At 39.5% G+C, this 22,084-nt stretch overlaps 1 protein-coding gene and 1 long non-coding RNA gene across 2 annotated transcripts in view; one reads left to right on the top strand and one right to left on the bottom strand.

The window, feature by feature from the left end:
- LOC135273662 (uncharacterized) overlaps positions 1–22,084 on the bottom strand; it is a 98,166-nt gene that overhangs the window by 67,634 nt on the left and 8,448 nt on the right. The gene's annotated exons all lie outside the window — the stretch shown is intronic.
- On the top strand, positions 1,535–4,623 carry LOC105730592 (thyroid hormone receptor-associated protein 3-like). Its single transcript, XM_064372852.1, is given in 5 exon segments — positions 1,535–2,418; positions 2,421–2,620; positions 2,622–2,661; positions 2,664–4,236; positions 4,238–4,623. Coding segments are annotated over 5 exon segments (2,850 nt in total). The 5' UTR covers positions 1,535–1,664; the 3' UTR covers positions 4,521–4,623.

The following is a 22,084-nucleotide window of genomic DNA, read 5'->3' as shown; positions in this document are numbered from 1 at the left end:
TTTGCAGAAGATATATATGATTTTAAAAATTGTTACCTAAAATACATAAAGCACTCTTAAAATCCAACAATTAAAAGAAATTAAATGTGGACTAAAGACCTTAGCAGACATTTCCCCAAGGAAGATAGACAGATATACATGTATCCAACAATATAATATACAGTGTAGTTTCATTGCCCTACGAATCCTCTATGCTCTGCCTTCTCATCCCTCTTTGCCCTCTAATCCCTGGCAATCATTAACCTTTTTACTGTCTCCATGGTTTTGCTTTTTCCATATGGTCATATAGCTGAAATCATACAGTATGTAGCCTTTCAGAATGACTTTCACTAAGTCATATGCACTTATGTTTCTTCCATGTATTTTCATGGCTTAATAGCTCATTTCTTTTTAGCACTGAATGACCTGCCATTGTCTGGATAAGCACATGAAAAGATATTTCACATCCATATGTCACCAGAGCAATGCAAATTACAACAATAGGATTCCACTACACATCTATATGGCCAAAATTCAGAACACTGAAAACACCAAATCATGGTTACAATGTAGAGCAACAGGAACTCTCATCCACTGCTGGCAAGAATGCAAAATAGTACAGCCACATTGAAAGACAGTTTGAGAGTTCTTAGAAAACTAAACATACTCTTACTACATGATCCAGCAATTTCATCCCTTGATGTTTACCCAAAAGAGTTGAAAACTTAGGGCCACACAAAAATGTGTACATGGATATTTACAGCAGCTTTATTAATAATTGACAAAAGTTGGAAGCAACCAAGAAGTCCTTCAATAGGTGAATGGATAATAAGCTGTGATATATCTAGACTTGGAATATTATTCAACTCGAAAAAGAAATGAGCTATCAAATCATAAAAAGACATGGAGGAACGTTAAATGTACATTACTAAATGCAAGCCATCTGAAAAGGATGTATGATTCCAACTATATGATATTCTGGAAAGGCAAAACCATGTAGACAGTAGAAAAATCAGTGGTTGCTGGGGGTTAGAAAGGAAAGAGGGATGAGTAGGCAGAGCATAGAGGATTTTTAGGACAGCGAAACTATGCCGTATGATACATATGGCATGATAATGGTGGATACAGGCCATTACACAATTGTCCAAACCCATAGAATGTATAAAACCAAGCGTGAACCCTATGTAAACTATGGACTTTAGGTAATAATGATGTGTCAATGTAAGTCCATGGATTGTAACAAATATAGCACTATAAGGGGCAGGGAGTATGATAACAATACAGGGAATTATACATGTGGGGAGTGCAGGGGTACATGGGAATCACTGTACCTTCTGCTCAATTTTGCTGTGAACCTAAAACTACTCTAAAAAATAAAATCTACTTTAAAACATGTATACACACACACACACACACACACACACACACATATATTTAAAAAACCAATTAAAAAAAAAATCAAGTTAGGCTGAGCACAGTGGCTCAAGCCTATAAACTCAGCACTTTAGAAGGTTGAGCGAGCTACAGCTGCAATCGCTGCGGTAGGCCCAGAAGTGTATCCTGACTTGTAAATTGAAGAAGCCAGTGGTGCTGCAAGTGCTATTTTGGGGTGGGGTCTGGGATCCAGTGCAAGTCGAACCATTGTTCAGATAAGGTGTAATTGAAAAGTTATCCTCTCTTCAGAGATGTCAAAAACAAACAAATCCAAGTCTGGATCTCGCTCTTCTCACTCAAGATCTGCATCAAGATCTCGTTCTCGTTCATTTTCGAAGTCTCGGTCCCGAAGCCGAACTGTCTCTCGTTCAAGGAAGCACAGGCTGAGTTCTAGGTCTCGTTCCAGATCATATTCTCCAGCTCATAACAGAGAAAGAAACCACCCAAGAGTATATCAGAATCGGGATTTTCGAGGTCACAACAGAGGCTATAGAAGGCCCTATTATTTTCGTGGGCGCAACAGAGGCTTTTATCCATGGGGCCAGTATAACCGAGGCGGCTATGGAAACTACCGCTCAAATTGGCAGAATTACCGGCAAGCATACAGTCCTCGTCGAGGCCGCTCAAGATCCCGGTCCCCAAAGAGAAGGTCCCCTTCACCAAGGTCCAGGAGCCGTTCTAGAAACTCTGATAAGTCGTCCTCTGACCGGTCAAGGCGCTCCTCATCCTCCCGTTCTTCCTCCAACCATAGCCGAGTTGAATCTTCTAAGCGCAAGTCTGCAAAGGAGAAAAAGTCCTCTTCTAATGATAACCGGCCCTCTCAGGCTGCCGGGGATAACCAGGGAGATGAGACCAAGGAGCAGGCATTCCCTGGAAGCACCTCTCAAGATACAAAAGCATCTGAGAGCTCAAAGCCATGGCCAGATGCCACCTATGGCACTGGTTCTGCATCCCGGGCCTCAGCAGTTTCTGAGCTGAGTCCTCGGGAGCGAAGCCCAGCTCTCAAAAGCCCCTCCAGTCTGTGGTGGTGAGGCGGCAGTCACCCCGTCCTAGCCTGGTGCCAAAACCTAGTCCTCCACTTTCCAGCACATCCCAGATGGGCTCATCTCTGCCGAGTGGTGCTGGGTATCAGTCTGGGACACACCAAGGTCAATTCGACCATGGTTCTGGGTCCCTGAGTCCATCCAAAAAGAGCCCTGTGGGTAAAAAAAGAGCCACCATCCACTGGCTCTACATATGGCTCATCTCAGAAGGAGGAGCAGCCTATACAAAGAGATATCTAGAAGAGCAGAAGACAGAGAATGGAAAAGATAAGGAACAGAAACAAACAAATACCGATAAAGAAAAAATAAAAGAGAAAGGGAGCTTCTCTGACACAGGCTTGGGTGATGGAAAAATGAAATCTGATTCTTTTGCTCCCAAAACTGATTCTGAGAAGCCTTTTCGGGGCAGTCAGTCTCCCAAAAGGTATAAGCTCCGAGATGACTTTGAGAAGAAGATGGCTGACTTTCACAAGGAGGAGATGGATGATCAAGATAAGGACAAAGCTAAGGGAAGGAAGGAATCTGAGTTTGATGATGAACCCAAATTTATGTCTAAAGTCATAGGTGCAAACAAAAACCAGGAGGAGGAGAAGTCAGGCAAATGGGAGGGCCTGGTATATGCACCTCCAGGGAAGGAAAAGCAGAGGAAAACAGAGGAGCTGGAGGAGGAGTCTTTCTCAGAGAGATCCAAAAAGGAGGATCGGGGCAAGAGAACCGAAGGTGGGCACAGGGGCTTTGTGCCTGAGAAGAATTTCCGAGTGACTGCTTACAAAGCAGTCCAGGACAAAAGCTCATCACCTCCCCCAAGAAAGACCTCTGAGAGCCGAGACAAGCTGGGAGCAAAAGGAGATTTTTCCACAGGGAAGTCTTCCTTTTCCATTACTCGAGAGGCACAGTTCAATGTCCGGATGGACTCTTTTGATGAGGACCTTGCACGACCCAGTGGCTTATTGGCTCAGGAATGCAAGCTTTGCCGAGATCTAGTCCATAGCAACAAAAAGGAACAGGAGTTTCGTTCCGTTTTCCAGCGCATACAGTCAGCTCAGTCTCAGCGTAGCCCCTCAGAACGGTTTGCCCAACATACAGTGACCATTGTTCACCATGTTAAAGAGCATCACTTTGGGTCCTCAGGAATGACATTACATGAACGCTTTACTAAATACCTAAAGAGAGGAACTGAGCAGGAGGCAGCCAAAAACAAGAAAAGCCCAGAGATACACAGGAGAATAGACATTTCCCCCAGTACTTTCAGAAAACATGGTTTGGTTCATGATGAAATGAAAAGTCCCCGGGAACCTGGCTACAAGGCTGAAGGAAAATACAAAGATGATCCTGTTGATCTCCACCTTGATATTGAACGTCATAAAAAACATGAGGAGAGAGATCTTAAACGAGGTAAATCGAGAGAATCAGTGGATTCGCGAGACTCCAGCCACTCAAGGGAAATGTCAGCTGAGAAAACAGAGAAAACTCATAAAGGATCAAAGAAGCAGAAGCAGCACCAGAGAGCGAGAGACAGGTCAAAATCCTCCTCCTCTTCCTCCCAGTCATCTCACTCCTACAAAGCAGAAGAGTACACTGAAGAGACAGAGGAAAGAGAGGAGAGCACCACAGGCTTTGACAAATCAAGACTGGGGACCAAAGACTTTGTGGGTCCAAGTGAAAGAGGAGGTGGCAGAGCTCGAGGAACCTTTCAATTTCGAGCCAAAGGAAGAGGCTGGGGCAGAGGCAACTACTCTGGGAACAACAACAACAACAGCGACAACGATTTTCAAAAAAGAAAGGGAAGAGGAGTGGGATCCAGAGTACACACCCAAAAGCAAGAAATACTACTTGCATGATGACCGTGAGGGTGAAGGCAGTGAGAAGTGGGTGAGCCGGGGCCGGGGCCGGGGCCGAGGAGCCTTTCCTCGGGGTCGGGGCCGGTTCATGTTCCGGAAATCAAGTACCAGCCCCAAGTGGGCCCATGACAAGTTCAGTGGGGAAGAAGGGGAGATTGAAGACGATGAGAGCGGGACAGAGAACCGAGAAGAGAAGGACAATTTACAGCCCGCAACCGAGTAGGGGCCACTTGTGACGGGATTCCTGCCCAGGGGAGAGAGGCGCTGGGAAGATGGCTGGCGAGGAGCAAGACACAGGAACCTCAAGCAGATTCTGAAAATCCTGCCCCCACCACAGAAGGCATCCCTGGCGCTGCCTCCCACTGGACAGAGGAGGCTGGCCGTGGAGCCTGGGGGTCAGGCCCAGCTCTTGAGCAGAACACAACGCATTGGGCTTTAGCTGTTTTTTTCTCATTTGTTGTTGGTGTGTGGGGTGGGGGCAGGGGTAGGGTGGGAGAGCAATGCTTGGATTTTTGTTTCCTATTAGAAACCAACAGTTTTGTTCTTAATTTCATTTCATTTCGAGCTAAGAGGACTAATTTGATGATTTTAAATCTCTTCTCCCCTGTCCTGATTTTAAAAAGCCCCGCTATTTTAATTTTCTTTTTTTAGGCATATGTAGTAATATTAGAAACATTTAATTTGGGAAACTTTGATTCTTAAAAGCGAAAGCAAAGCATGTGAATAAACTTTGAAGTGTTCACCTCAAAAAAAAAAAAAAAAAAAAAAGAAGGTTGAGTCAGGAGGATCACTTGAGTCCAGGAGTTCAAGACTAGCCTGGGCAACCCAGGAAGACCCTGTTTCTACCAAAAACTAATTTTTTTTTTTAATTAGCTAGGGATGGTGGCTGATTTGGTCCTAGCAACTCAGGTGGCTGAGGTGGGAGGATTGCGTGGGCCTTGGAGGTCAAGCTTCAGTGAGCCATAATGATGCCACCGCACTCCAGCCTGAGCAACAGAGAACAACCCAGTCTCGAAAAAAAATAAAATAAATTAGTGAAGACCTCAGAATACTGATGATAAACAGGGGGAATAAATCTAGCTTGCAGAGTAAAAGCCTAAATAAATTAAAGCAAAAAATGATAATGATATCTTCAAAGGAACAAATGCAGCTGATCCAAATCTTGCAGTTTTAAAGCATTACATTTGTACTCTATGGTCCTTTAGAATGGCTTCCAGCTTACCAAAGAAAGACTGCCTCTCTACATGCCAAATTACAACACTAAGGCAGATTGAGGGAGAAATATAATCAACCATTTGTTGATTATTTATTTTTTAATCATGTCCTCAAGCATGTACAGATGTAAGAAAGCATGTGGCCTCAGACTGGAGCTGTTTGCAAACAGCAGGATTGCCTGGCCCAAGAAATGGCGCTTGCTGTGTGATGAAAGCCGCCCTTCTAAAACTGTGTTTGGTTAGCACCTATGCCCTGCTGAAATTGGCATAGCACATTCTCTGTGGGCATGCTGCCAGCCTAACAGATGGGCCTGAATGTAACCCTGCCAGAGAATCAGTGTGTGCAATGAGTTCACAACTGTGGTTAGACTTCTTTCCAAGGATGTTGCATCTACTTAGGCCACCCAGCAAAAATTTATGACTTTCATGTCTTCAAATGGCATTAATGAATAAGTAAATAATTCTCTAAATCAGTGGTTCTCAAACTGTGGTTCCCTGGACCAGCAGCACCAGCCCCATGTAGGAAATCACTAGAAATGCAAATTCTCAGGCCCTACCTTTAACCTGCTGAATCAGAAACTCTTGGGGTAGGGCCTGGCAACACGTGGCTTAACAAGCCCACCAGGTGATTCTAGTGCAGCTAAAGTCTGAGAACCAGTGCACTAAACCACTGGTTCCCAAACATTAGAATTATTTGAGAAATGTTTTAAAATACTGATGCCTATGCATCAATTCCAGAGATTTCAATTTAATTGGCATATGGCACAGCCTAGGCATCAAGAATTGTAAAATATCCACAGGTGACTCTAATGTACAGCAAAGTTTGAGAAGCACCATTCCAGTTCATCAGAATACCTAGCAGAAGCTTTGAGGAGAAATGCTTCAAGTCTTCCTAAATGCAGATAAGTCTTTATTGAAACAGCATATGTATAGATCTTTGCTTAAATAATTCTTTGATTGATGGATCACTTTATTTTAAGCCCTGAGATATAATAAAATTAATGCAAAATCTGGCTTTTAGCAAAGTTCTGTGTGTTCTGTGGGTCACTTACGTTCAAGTTTACCCTTTCTCACAGTACTATATTTAAGTTTGCTTCTGATTTCAGTGTACTTTTTTCATCTCATTGAACTGGACACCTTCTAATGTAATATCCTAAACCCCTATTCTACTGGTATCCTGCTCCTCGTGTCTTCTTCCCAGCCAGGGAGAGACCTGATATCAAAATATTTAAACTTCAAACAATCTAAATTGAGATAATTAGAAACAAAAAAAAAAAAAAAAAAAAGGCTCTTTAAGCCACAAGGTTATCCAGCATATTTGGTATTCATAAGTATTTGAATAAGAAGACAAGAGGAGGAAAACTTGATGTATCAACTAATTTGCTAGGTTTTCCCAACCCATTTCACATCAAAGCACACATAGAAATTATAATATTTGCACAATCCACTGGAGTGAATAGGAGAGGTTGCTGACCACCTGGCTGCTTTAAGGCCAAGAGATCAAAAATTCACATACCAAATTCACTGTTGGGAACTAATGAAAATTCAGATACACAAATGAAATGTTAATATAGTTTTATGAAAAAAGAAACGTAACAAATAAATATCTGTTTCCTTTCAGTTGTTCAGCAACAAATCTATTTTAACATGAGAACAATAGTCCTTTATAATAATACTACTGACACTGCTAAGGTTCAGCTTGATGCTGATAAGAAACAATGAAGTGAGAAGTGACTGGAATTAGCTTCTTCCATTAGAGTCACTCAGTTATGTCACTTACCAGCTATGTGACCTTGAGCAAGTAATTTTATTTATTGTATTTATTTATTTATTTATTTATTTTTTAAAGATGGGGTTTCACCATGTTGACCAGGCTGGTCTTGAACCCCTGACCTCAGGTGATCCACCCACCTCAGCCTCCCAAAGTGCCAGGATTACAGGCATGAGCTACGCGCCCGGCTTGAGCAAGTAATTTAACCATGTTGTACTTTAATTTACCTAACTACAAAATGCAGAAATGATAATACCTGCCTCATAAAATTAAGAAATTTTTTGTTGGCCAGGTGTAGTGGCTCATGCCTATAATCCCAGCACTTTGGGAGGCTGAGGCAGGTAGATTGCTTGAGCTCAGGAGTTCAAGACCAGGTTGGGCAACATGGCAAAACACTGTCTCTACAAAAAATATTTAAAAAAAAAAAAAATTTTTTTTAAAAGAAATTTTTTGTAATTTTTCTTTTATTAATATATAATGGTTATACACATGGGGAACATGTGATATTTTGATACACGTATACAGCATGTAATGAACAAATCAGAGTAATTGTGATATCCATCACCCCATCATTTATCATTTCTTTGTGTTGGGAACATTTCAAATCTTCTCTTCCAGCTATTTTGAAATATTCAATAAATTCTTAACTATAGTTGCCTTACTGTGCTATCGAACACTAAAACTTATCTCTTCTATCAAATTATATTTTTGTACCCATTAACCAATCTCTCTTCAACCCTACTCCTCCCTACCTTCCCAGCCTCTGATAAGCACCATTCTATTCACTCCATGATATCAATTTTTAGGCTCCCACATGTGAGAGAGCAGATGCAATATATGTCTTTCTGTGCCTAGCTTATTTCACTTCACATAATGTCCTCCACTTCCATCTATGTTGCTGCAAATGATAGGACTTTATTCTTTTTATGGCTTCATATATTCCATCATATATACCATATTTTCTTCATTCATCCATTGATGGACACTTGGGTTGACTCCATATTTTGGCTATTGTTAATAGTGCTGCAATAAACATGGGAGTGCAGACATCTTTTTGATATACTAATTTCCTTTCTTTTGTATATATACCCAGCAGTGAGATTGCCGAATCATATGGTAGTTCTATTTTCGGTTTTTTGAGGATGCTATAAAAATCAAATAAGTTAATATACAAAAGCACATGGTAAGTCATGACTAAGTGGTGGCGGTTCTTATTAACATTGATTACACTTAATTATTGCATTGCTGGATCTATTGCTAGCCCATAACTTCATTTCCCTTATCTCCATCTCCCCTAACTCTCTGATGATGGATCTACTGAAGGAATGGACATTCAACTATTCTTTTTTTTTTTTTTCACTATTGTTGTAAAATGAGTCGTTCAGCCATTCTAACGGATGGACAGAACAGGGTACCAGCCAAGTCCAGGGAAGTTGTGAGACATGCTTCTGCAGTTGCCTGACTATACACAATAAATAGACAACACTTTCCAGGCCATTTGGGATAACTCTAGCTCCCCAAAAACTCTGGGCAGTGGCTTTGACACTTACAGGCTTGCTGTATAAATAAATCTTAACCATTCAATATCTATATTATTCATTCAAAAAGATCAAAAGTAGAATAATGGTCCAGGGACTGTAAGGAGTGAAGACTTACTGTTTAATGGATACAGAATTTCAATTTGGGATGACAAAAACGTTATAGAGAAGGATGGTGGTGATGGTTGGACAACAATGTGAATATGCTTAATGCCAATGAACTGTATACTTAAAAATGGTTAACATAGTAAATTTTCTGTTATATATATTTTATTACAATTTTTTAAAAGGACTCTGAAAACAGGAAACAGGAATATTATTCTCTCATATTACTCCTAGTCTAGCTAGTTACTTAGGTTGGGAAGGGACAGATATTCACTCAAGTTTCCACAAGTAATGGCTGTTTACTGCAAGACTTAAGATGGAAGCCAGGATCTCATGGTGATCAATGAGAAGGGACCAGAACTGGGACAGAAACTGGGACTGTACCCAAGAACCCTCAGGAGCAAGAGCTGTGAACCTTCCCTCAAGAGCGCCACCAGAAACATGGCTCAGCCTCTTCCTGTCCCTGCTTCTCTTCACATATCTTCTTGCCAAAGACTAAATTCATTTTCTTCATCTTTTCTTTTTCTGGTAGCTTCAGCTTTTTGTCTTACTTTCTTCAAGGCTTAGCTTCCTCATAATCTGGCTTTGCTCTTGGCTATATATATATATATACACATATATTCTACATTATACACCCACTATACATCCTTTCGTATCAGTTTCTACTATGACTCATCTCATATTCTGTATGCAGAATCAGATCCTCATAGGTGAGCATATGATTGGTCCAACTTGTTTCTTTTTGAACTGTTTTTTGAGCCAAACCACCCCATGAGCTGCTCTCATCTATACTTTGGCTCCCTCTAGTCTAAGCAGCCATATTAAAGGTGGATTTATATGGTTTAAAACATGGCCACCTTCAACTGCCTCTTTAGCAGCAGTGGAGGATATAAAAGACTGTGATAGCCATGTCCCGTACAATCTTGTTTGCTCTATCTTCTCTCCTTATGCTCTAGAATAATAACCCCTCTCTAGGCAAAGCCACACTAACTACATCTGGGTCAGAGGTATCTTAGACATTAGTATACATCAAGAGGACCTCTCCTATCAGATAGAGCTAAAAACCAAATGGCTGGCCTGGAGATTACATCAGCAGCAGCACTGGAGATTGCCAACACATATCCATATCAAAAAGCATGTTTCAGGTGAGACCACAATGCAAAACCATTTAAAAACACTTAGCTTGATTTTATAGCACAATTTTTACCCCTACTGGTTAATCATTATCTTCCTAATTTTGGCATAGCATAAATCCAAAAAATCCTCTGGACAAATATATAATTTTAAATTAGCAAATTATTATTCATTGTTGGTCATTAAACCCTAACATATATCCAGCACATTCAGCCTGTAGTAATTGTATTAATTATTGATGTTTTAAATCACAGAAAATAGTTTATCATGTGGGCAACAAACTAAATAAAATATCCCCCAAACTTGGAGATATAGGGAACTATTTCTTGAGACATCAGATCGGGCTGTCTGAGTCCTGTAGAGCAGACTGAATGTCAGCTGGCTCAATCCAGCTCTGCCAGGCTTGAAGCTTCTAGACAGAACAGGCAGGAAAGCTGCATTGTGGGTGCCCCCAAGTGGGTACAGTTTGATGTGCACGCTGAGGATTTTCTCTCCAGCTCCTCTAGCATTTGGTAATAAAGACAGAGAAAAGCTAAAAAGCTTGTATGTTTTACAATGCACATCTCTCATAATATCAACTGAAGCAATATTTAAAGTTTCAGTCTACCACAGATCATTTATTTTCAAGTTATGCTGCCATTAAAGTGTGGAGTAGAAAAAGGAAGTTTAGTGTCAGACGAAACTTGACTTTGAACACTGGCTCAGCACCTTACTAGCTGTGTGGCCTTGGGAAATTCATTTTACCTCCCTAATCTATAGTTATCTCATTTTTAAAATAAATTCAGGAGTATTGGAAAGGAAATTTACCTCATAGGGCTATTTATTGGTTAAGGCAATAGTGTAATATCAGTGTGCAGCATATTGTAAGTGCTCAATAAATATGATTTACTGTTGTTTATAAATAATATTGTTAGGTGTATATTTTATAAATTTAAAATAAAATATTTATTGAGATATACTGATACATTAAAGTTCTAGGAAGTCCTCCATACTTTTTCAATAAATTCCTTTCTACTTAAATCAGCCACAGGCAATTTCTATTATTTACAACTAATAACTGGGCAATACATATGATTTTAGCAGACAAAAAGTATGCAGTTGACCTGTATTCTTCAAAAATGTCGATGTGGGTGGGTCCAGCGGCTCATGCCTATAATCCCAGTACTGTGGGGAAAACAAGGCTAGAGGACCACTTGAGGGCAAGAGTTCAAGACTAGCCTGGGCAACAAAGAGAGACCCCATCTCTACAAAAATAAAATGAAAATTGGTCAGGCGTGATGGTGCATGTCTGTAGTCCTAGCAATTTGGGAGGCTGAGGTGGGAGGATCACTTGAGCCCAGGATTTTGAGGCTGCAGTCAGCTACAATTGCACCACTGCACTACAGCTTGGACAAGAGAGTGAGACCCTTTCTCCAAAACAAAATAATCATGAGAGATAAAGAAAGGCTAAAAAATGTTCTAGCGGCTGGGCATGGTGGCTCACACCTGTAATCCTAGCACTTTGGGAGGCCGAGGCAGGCAGATAATGAGGTCAGGAGATCAAGACCATCCTGGCTAACACAGTGAAATCCCGTCTCTACTAAAATCACAAAAAAATTAGCCAGGTATGGTGGCACACACCTGTAATCCTAGTTACTCGAGAGGCTGAGGCAGGAGAATTGCTTGAACCAGGAGGTGGAGGTTACAGTGAGCCAAGATCGTGCCACTACACTCCAGCCTGGGCAACAGATCGAGACTTCATCTCAAAAAAACAAAAAAAGTTCTAGTTTACAATAGAGTAAAGAGACACAACAATAAATGCAATATGTAATTTTGGACTGGATCCTATATTACAGGGGAAAAATTCTATAAAGAACCTTATTGGAATAATTGATGAAACTGGACTATGAACTGCAGACTAAGTAAAAGTTTTATATCACTGTTAAATTTCCTGAATTTGATAACTGTACTGTGGCTATGTAAGAGAATCTCCTTGTTTTGAGAAAATATGCACAGAAATATTAAGGAGCATGATGCAGGCAACCTACTTTCAAATGGCTTAGAAAAGAAATTAAAATACCTATAAAATGTCCTTGTGCAAATGTGTATAGATGACAGGCACACAGATGTGTATATATATAGTTAATACCATACGTGTGTGTGCGCGCGCGCATGTGCAGGAACAGTCAGAGAAAGAGTATTAAAAAGTATGGAAAATGGCAAAATTTATTGAATCAGCATAAAAACAAATAGGAATTCTCAGCATACTTCTTGTAACTTTTCATTGTTTAAAGTTTTAAGTTGAAAAATTTTAAGTTTAAAAATCAAAGTTTAAAATGTACATAAAGAAATGTAAAAGATAGTGAAGTAGCCCCTGAAAAAAATTAGCTAATTATCCAGAACTTCAAGACAAATACACAAAATTTTTGCAAATTCTTTAGCAAATAATTATGTTAAAGGAATGCCTCCTCCCTACATAACATTGAAATATAACAACTAATTCTTTTTGAAAATTGAGAATTAAAACATAAATGTTTTTCATGAGCAAGAAAAATTATGAGCTACAAGAGCTCAAAGGAACCTTAGAGATAACCTAGTCCAGGTTTCTTTCAAAGACAGAAAATCATCAAAATTCCCTTAAGGACACATCATCTAATCTTACTCTATGAGATAATCACTCTGCACTAACTACTTGATAGTTTAAAATTATATATGACTCATTATTCTGAAAACTAGTAAATAAAAGGAAAAACTCAGCAATTTATTCTGGCTTTTTGGTTCTAATTGTATTACAGGGTAACAAAAATCATTGATAAAGGAAAGCTATTCTTTGTAAAAGAATTCCAGCTAAGAGATGAAGAAGAAATAATAGAAAAAGAATACTGTCATTTTTCAATTCCAATGAAATAATGGATCTAGACAGTAATCATTAATGGCCACTAAAATCACTAAGTGAAAAGCTGACAGGAATTAAAATAAACAAATCAGACTGACCTCACTGATTAATTTTAACATCACTAAAAAGACAATCAAATGTTATGGGTCTCCTAAATGGTGCACATAGGAAGTACACAACATCACCTGTGAATACCATTTGAAGAAAGCAAAAATCCAAATCAGACCAAGCCTGTAGCTCTAACTACTAATTTACAGGATATACAGGGTCCAGAAGAACATGTTTAGTAATATTATGAGGATAAAATTAGCAAAATCCAGAATGTGGGAAACTGCATGCCAAAAAATCTAATTTGTTCAACTAATAAATTTGAAAGAGGAGGAAGGGAGAATCTAGAGATTAAAAGAGACTTAAAGGACATATGACTAATTATAATTTATAGACTCATTCAGATCTTATTAGACAATCAGAGATATCTTAACACTAGCTGGATATTTGATAATATTAACAAATTGTTAAATATTTAAGGTGTGATAATGGTATTGTGGTTATGTTTTTCAGAAAAGAGTCTTTATGAAAACCATACTTAAACATTTATAATTTAAATATCATGATTTCTGGAATGTGTTTCCAAAACAACATGAGGTAGTAAGGAAATGATGTGGAGGAGAAGAAGAATAGAAGACACGAGATTGGCCATGTGTTGATAAGTGCTGACCCTGGGGGACAGGTGGGAATGTGGGAATTTATTATACTATTTCCTTTTTTGAAATTTGTTTTTAATTTCCATTATAAAATTGTAATATTATTTTTAAGAGATTAAGGTAACTGTTTACTGAAATTGAAATACTAATAATATATATGAGTTGAAAAATCAAGGTTGATTGAGGTAGCTCTGTGCTGTGTTTACTGAAATTGAAACACTAATATATATTAGTTTAAAAACACTTTTTATTATGGTAAAATATGCATAATATAAAAGTTACCATTTTAACCATTTTTAAGTGTACAGTTCAGTTGCATTAAATGCATTCACATGTTGTACAAACATCACCACTATCCATTTGAAAGATAACTTTTCATCTTACCAAGCAGAAACTCTGTGGCCATTAAGCAATAACTCCCAATTTCCTCTGGCCCCAGGCCCTGGGAACCTCTTATTTTACTTTCTGTCTTTATGAATTTGCTAATCCTAAGTATGCCACACGAGTAGAATCATATACTATTTATCCTTTTGAATCTGGATATTTCACTTAGCATGTTTTCAAAGTTCATCCATGTTGTAACATATATAAGAATTGTACTCCTTTTTAAGGCTGAATAATATTCTATTGCATGTATATACCATATTTTGTTTATTTTTTTGATGAACATGTGGGTTGTTTCCACCTTTTGGTTACTGTAAATAATGGTACATGAACATTGATGTTCAAGTATGTGTCTGGGTCACCGCTTTCAATTCTTTTGAGTTTATATCTAGAAATGGAAATGCTGAATCATATGTTAATTCTGTTTTTAACTTTTCCTTAGAAAGTTAAACACAGAATTTTCAAACAATGCTGTTTTCAAACAATGACTGCCATTTTACATTCCCAACAGCAACAAACAAGGGTACTAGTTTCTCCACCTCCTCACCAACACTTATTTTTCTTTTTTTTTTTAATACCAGCCATCCTAATGGGTATGAAGTGGTATTTCATTATGACTTTGATTTGCATTTTCCTAGTGACTAGTGATGTGGTCTTTTCATGTGCTTATTGCCCATTTTATATATCTTGTTTGGAGAAGCATCTATTCAAGGCCTTTGCCCATTTATAAATTGGAATATTTTGGTTCTTGTTGAGTTGTCAGAATTCTTTTCATATTCTGGATATTTGTACTTTATCAGATATATAAATATTTTTCACCATTCTGTGTGTTGTCTTTTCACTCTCTTAAGAGTACCCTTTCATGTATGAAAGGTTTAATTTTGCTTAAGTTCCAGTTATCTGTTTGTTGTTGTCATGCTTTTGGTGTTATATCCAAGAAATTATCACCAAATGTAATGTCATGAAAATTTTCTCCTATGTTTTCTTCTGAGAGTTTTGTAGTTTTAGATCTTACATTTAGATCTTTGGTGCATTTTGAGTTATTTTGCATATGGTATAAGGTAAGGGTCCAACTTCATAATTTTGCATGTGGATATTCAGTTTTCCTAGAACCGCTATTGAAAAGACAGTGTAAGTTTTTATTTAAGAAAATTAAAACCATATTTATATGTTTCCACATAAAAACATAGTAAAATATCTGAAAAGATACATATTAAACCGTTAATAATGATTACTTCTGGAAAGGAAAACGATACTGGAGAGTAGGCTGTGCACGAGCTATGGTTTTGCTCTACATAATTCATATTGTTTAGATTACTTATGAGCTCATATTCATGTATTTCTTATATAATTATATAAGGATTGTTTTGCTCTTGGTTTTAAGAGAAAGTTGGTCAGATGTGAAAGCACAGGACAAGTAGGCCAAGAGTCAATATTTTGGCAGGATAGAGATCCAAATTAAATAAAAACTCTGAGGCAGAAGAGCTGAGTGTGAGAAGGAATTAGCAGATCTCAAGGGTAATGCTGTTTGTCCAGATAATTTGGCAGCAGCAATAGCAGAAAGAGACAGTAAAGAAGACTTGGTACTACTCCCCACAGTTTATTATATTTTTAACCTTCAGCTGTATTTGGGTAGGTTATATTTTGCTAATATATGAAGGAGCTAACTGAAGACTCAGAGATCTCTGTGAACTTTACTACAGCAAAGCAGTCAGAGTTACAAAGAAGTTATGCAATGGGTGTCTGGAGGATGGGAACTGGACCATTTTGGGCAGATCAGAGGGTTTCAATAATGGTCAGGGTCAGGGAAGGACAGAAAAAAAAAGAAGGCTTTTAAGTTCACATTAATTAGTATACATTTTATTCTAGGTTTTTCATCAGATAAATAAGAAAGCAGTTTAGCAATTGTATTTAATAAACAAATAAAATGCTTGTTGAATGAATGAGTGAGACAAAAGAATCTAATGAGACGAGATGAAGACAAGTAGATTAAATAAGATTAAATAAAAGTAGACTAACACCAGTAAGATATTGGTGTAAATAGAATGGTTTCAGTGGGGGAAGAAAATAAAAGAATGTATCTAGACCTGTTCCCCAGTAACACCGGACAGGACCCCAATACAATCAAAAGTCTTTGGGAGGCCAAGGTGGGTGGATCTCCTGAGGTCAGGAATTCAAGACCAGCCTTGCCAACATGGTGAAACCCCGTCTCTACTAAAAATACAAAAGTTAGCCAGGTGTGATGGTGGGTGCCTGTAATCCCAGCTACTGGGGAGGCTGAGGCAGGAGAATCTCTTGAACCTGGGAGGTGTGGGTTGCAGTAAGCCGAGATCGCGCCATTACACTCCAGCCTGGGTGACAGAGAAACTCCGTCTCAAAAGAAACAAACAACAACAATGTCAAAAAAGTGTGAATTTAGAAACCCATAACTTTTACCCTCTGGTAAGCTATCAGTGAAACTGACCCATCATTGAACTGACACTGTCTCACATTTCCTGGCCTTCTTTCTATTACCTTTCTGGCCAACACTCTGTCATTGATGACTCTTCTCTAGCTTCCCTGTTCCTGCAGGGTTTTCTTTTTTTTCTTTTTCTTTTTTTTTTCTTTTTGCTTGACACAGAATCTTGCTCTATCACCAGGCTGGAGTGCAGTGGTGTGATCTTGGCTCACGCCAACCTCCGCCTCCCAGGTTCAAGCCATTCTCCCGCCTCAGCCTTGAAATAGCTGGTCCTAAAGGCACAGGCCACCAAGCCCACCAGCTCTTCTTTTAACAGCCAGTGTAGTTCATAAAGTGTTGTGTAGCTTTAATGCTTTAATTTTGTGTGTGTGTGTAGCTTTAATGCTTAAGAGCATTTTAGCAGCACTATTATGTATCAGCTTCCTGTATCTACCAGCCTAGAGATAATCAACCTTCTCTTCTTGTACACTTCTGTCCATTTCTTGGGTATGTGTTTTTTTTTCCTATTCTCCAAAATTTTGGGTGCCCAGAATAAGCCTGGTCCTATGACCCAACCCACTGCCTAGTATACCTACTGTGCTTTTGCAGATCATGTTACCATTTTGTCAGGGCATGGCCCTGCTGCTCATATCCCTGACCCTGCACTAACATGACCCATCCCATATAACAAAGTCCACCTCAGCTGCCTGAATTCCAGAATCTAGGCTCCATCTCCTCTCCTTGGTTTGTCCTCCCAGATTAATGACCCATGCCTAGAAGCAGACAAAAGTTTGACTACTGTATTAGTTTTCTACTGCTGCTGTAACAAATTACCGCAGACTTGTTGGCTTAAAACAACTCAAATTTATTACTTTATACTTCTGGAGGTCAGAAGTCTAAAATGTGTCCCAGCAGGCTAAAATCAAGGTGTTGCCAACACTGCATTCCTTCTGGAGGCTCCACAGAGAACCCACTGCCCTACATTTCCATATTCTGGAGGCTGCCCACATTCCTTGGCTGGTGGCCTCCTTCCATATCTTCAAAGTCAGTGATGGCTAGTGGAGTCTTCCTCATGCAGCACCACTCTAATTCTGCTGTCATCACAGCTCCTTCTCTGATTCTGGCCCTCCAGCCTCCCTCTTTAACTTTATAATGGCCCTTGTGACTATATCAGGCCCATCCAGATAATCCAGGCTAATCGCCTTACCTCAAAATCCTTAATTTAATCACATCTGCAAAGTCCCTTTGGCCATGTGAAGTAACGCATTCACAGGTTCTGGGGATTAGGCCATGGACATTTTTTTTGTGGTAGTGGGGAACCATTCTGCCTACAAAAGTGTGCTCCAAAGTATTTATCTAAAGAAGCCACAGTCTCTCCATGGGGAAAGCAGTTATCACTTTAGGCCCTGAGTTTACCCTGAACTTCTTATACCTGGTCTCTTTTCCCAGTTCTTTCCCCAGAGCTCTCAGCATGCTGTGTGATCAGATGTTAGCTGATGCTGACCCAAAATAAGAATGTGGTATAAAAAAGCATGAATTGGATGTTCTGAGCCAAGAGGTTAAAAAATAGTGAGGAAATAGGGTGAGGGGAAAACTTGACTAAGGTTAACTCTTGAGAAGTTAAAATTGCTAGGATCTTAAGAAAAGGATTCATACACAGTTTGCTATAGTCTAGTAGTTTCCAGAAAGATGGACTGTTTACCTTCTGCCTATATTGTTGTATATTATGTACCCTCTATTAGCCAGAGACTATGGGATGATCAGATAGAAAGCAGAAATTCTGACAACAAATCCCTCCACCTAAATCCTGAGGTTCTTGCACTCTTGAGGTAGGCAATGGTGGGATGGGATGTGAGCAAAACCATACTAAAGCATGGCTTATCTCCTAGAGTATCAGTTTTACTGGAGCATAATAGGAAGGAAATTTAGTAATTTAATTGGTAATTTAAAGTATTTTAAATTATCTCAATCAGATACACAATAGAATGTAATACAAACATTGCATAATTTTTTAAAAAGATTTGAAGTTTTTTCTAAGCTAAAATAGAACAGAAGCCTTAAAAAAGTTTTACTGGTTCTTTAAGGCTATGCTCTCATAGGGGATCTGTTTATCTCCATTGAGGTAGAACAAGTTCAGAGGATTCCCTTAAAAGGTCAAGAAGGGCAGCTGGAGGCCAGGCGCAGTGGCTCATGCCTGTAATCCCTACACTTTGGGAGGCCAAGGTGGGCAGATCACTTGAGCCTAGGAGTTCCAGACCAGCCTGGGCAACATGAGGGATAGGGCCTTCTAAATTAAATACTAAAGCTTTTAACTACTATGTTCTCCGCTTTGTTTTTCTGTAGTTATTGATCATGGGTGTTCCTCCAACCATGTTTTCTACTTCAAGTTCAAATACAAGTTTTTAATTTAAAACATGCATCTTTTACTTAGCTATCTTCTAGTTCAAATCAATGAAAGCAATTTTAGCAAGCAATCTAATTCAATCCATAAGCAAATCCTGATGCTCCCACTTACAGACCCCATTTTGTAGAATGTGTTTCCTTGATGTTTTGCCTCTGAACATCATATTTCACCTAAAATTATTATATAGGCATCACTACTTTAAGTCAAGTTCCCTGGCTTGGGGACCTGACATAGGAAACTAACCCAATTTTCAAAGTCTAGAGATCAGAAATTTTTAGAAGGGCAAGATGGGCAAGGAAAAGTCTGAGACTATTCATCTAATGGAATAATTGATTTAAATCAGTAATGGAAAAAGGCAGCCAAGAAAAGTATGATTAGCTCTGTGTAACTATGTTATTCCTCCATCAGGACACGATCCAAAAATGGAGAGAAAACGAAGCATACTCAGCATGGTGCACTTGTACCACATGCAAACCCTAGAATTCTGTAATTGATATAAGGAATTGACTAGGAATATGACCTTTACAGACCTCACTGGGACTACAGTAACAGAAAATTTTGATAAGTAAAAGTGCTTTTAAATATTTTGTTACTGTTGTGAAATTTCTTATCTCTTAACCAAAATTTGAATATCTGGGTCCACTAAATATAGATGAATTTAACTTCTTGAAGGAGAATGAGGATTTACACTTGCAACTGATTTTATTAAAAAATAGCCAAAATTCACATAATGTCTTCCTATCACATATAAGAAACTAGAGGCCTGATTTTGGGAGGCCAAGGTGGGCAGATCACGAGGTCAGGAATTTGAGACCAGCCTGACCAACATGGTGAAACCCTGTCTCTATTAAAAATACAAAAATTAGCCGGGCGTGGTGATGCGTGACTGTAATCCCAGCTACTCAGGAGGCTGAGGCAGGAGAATTGCTTCATCTGGGAGTCCGGACACTGCGGTGAGTGGAAATCGTGCCACTGCACTCCAGCCTGGGTGACAGAGTAACAGAATAAGACTCCTTCTCGAAAACAAAAAAAGAAAAAAGGCACTATAGCCAATATATAGATAGAAAGTTACACACACTCCACACACACACAGCCCCTACACACATACACACACACACACACACACACACACACACACACACTGCTTTAAAACAAGGATAGCCGAGCCATAGATAGGGTTAGAATATAATTTGAAGAGTGCCGGTTAGGGCTATAGACTGAAAGTACACCCAAGCCTGTCACCAAGAACTGAAATTCAACATTTAGCCACGCTTCCCTTTGGTTTAATTAATGCAAGCACACGGAGGAAATATTTTATCAATTATTGTGAAATATTAAAACATTCCTAACACTTTTTTAATTGTTAAAGTAATTCATGCTTATTATAACATATCAAATAAGTACAGAGATGTATAGAGAAAAAGTTAACAGTTTATCCTTTCGTTCTCCAACCTCATTTCTCAAACATTCATTGAGTGCCTCTTAATGGGCTAAGCATGTTCTAGACTGTGTGAACACAGCAATGAAAAAAACAAAGTCGGGCCGGAACACGTGGCTCACGCCTGTAATCCCAGCACTTTGGGGGGCCGAGGTGGGTGGATCACGAGGTCGTGAGATCGAGACCATCCTGATCAACATGGTGAAACCCCGTCTCTACTAAAAATACAAAAAATTAGCTGGGCACAGTGGTGTGTACCTGTAATCCCAGCTACTCAGGAGGCTGAGGCAGGAGAATTGCCTGAACCCAGGAGGCAGAGGTTGCAGTGAGCCGAGATCGCGCCATTGCACTCCAGCCTGGGTAACAAGAGCGAAACTCCGTCTCAAAAAAAAAAGAAAAAAAAAAAAAGTAGCCAGACGTGGTGACACATGTCTGTAATCCCAGCTACTCTGGAGGCTGAGGCATGAGAACGGCTTAAACCTGAGAGGCAGAGGTTGCAGTGAGCCAAGATCGTGTCACTGCACTCCAGCCTGGGCAACAGAGCAAGACTCCGTCCTAAAAAAAAAAAAAAAAAAAAAGGGGGAGAGGGGGGCTGTCTTGGTGGCTCATGCCTGTAATCCCAACACTTTGGGAGGCCAAGGCAGGCGGATCACAAGGTCAGGAGATCGAGACCATGTTGGCTAATACAGTGAAACCTCATCTCTACTAAAAATACAAAAATTAGCTGGGCATGGTGGTGGGCGCCTGTAGTCCCCTGTTACTCCCAAGGCTAAGGCAGGAGAATCGCTTGAACCAGGGAAGCGGAGGTTGCAGTGAGCCCAGATCGCACCTTTTCACTCCAGCCTGGGCAACAGAGCAAGACTCCATCCTTAAAAAAACAAAAGAAAGAAAAAAACAAAGTTTCTGTCCTCATAGATTTACAGTCCAATACAAGAGCCAAACAAACAAATGATAAATACATGATGCCAGGTAGCAAGAAGAGCTCTGAAGAAATATAAAGATAAGTAAAGGATTTGGGGAAAGCCTCTCTTTTTTTTTTTTTTTTTTTTTTTAAGACGGAGTTTCGCTCTTGTTACCCAGGCTGGAGTGCAATGGCGCGATCTCGGCTCACCGCAACCTCCGCCTCCTGGATTCAAGCAATTCTCCTGCCTCAGCCTCCCGAGTAACTGGGACTACAGGCGTGCGCCACCATACCCAGCTAATTTTTGTATTTTTAGTAGAGACAGGGTTTCACCATGTTGACCAGGATGGTCTCGATATCTTGACCTCGTGATCCGCCAGCCTCGGCCTCCCAAAGTGCTGGGATTATAGGCGTGAGCCACCGCACCCGGCCGGGGAAAGCCTCTCTTAAGACGTGACATTTGAGCAAAGACCTGAAAGAAGTGAAAGTGAGAGCCAAGTGAATATCCAGGGAAAACGTATTACAAGCTGAAGGAACAAAACGTACAGCTCTGTGAGGTGAAGTGTGGCTCACATGTTTGAGGAAGAGCAAGAAGGCCAGTATGTGTGAAGCAGAGCAAGGACTTTTTACTCCTTAATAGAAACTCTTTGTATTTACTCTGTGTAATTATGCTACCAACTATGTGGAGTTCAATTCATTTGTTTCATTAATTTTTAATTTTTAGGAATTTTTAAAAATTGTAATTTTCATATGGTTTGCATGGTTCCAAATTTAAATCTACAAAGCCAAGTACATGCAAAGAAGTCCAGCCTCTATTCTTATTCCCTCTGACCTATTCCTTCTCCCACAGGTGTCTATGACCCTTCTGTTTTTTAAATGTAA

This window comes from Aotus nancymaae, unplaced genomic scaffold (assembly GCF_030222135.1).
Source record: "Aotus nancymaae isolate 86718 unplaced genomic scaffold, 86718_ANA_hifiasm-v0.15.2.pri h1tg000008l, whole genome shotgun sequence".
Classification (NCBI taxonomy): Eukaryota; Metazoa; Chordata; class Mammalia; order Primates; family Aotidae; genus Aotus; species Aotus nancymaae.
Note: the sequence above shows the minus strand (reverse complement) of the source record. Positions and strands in the feature narration are given on the sequence as shown.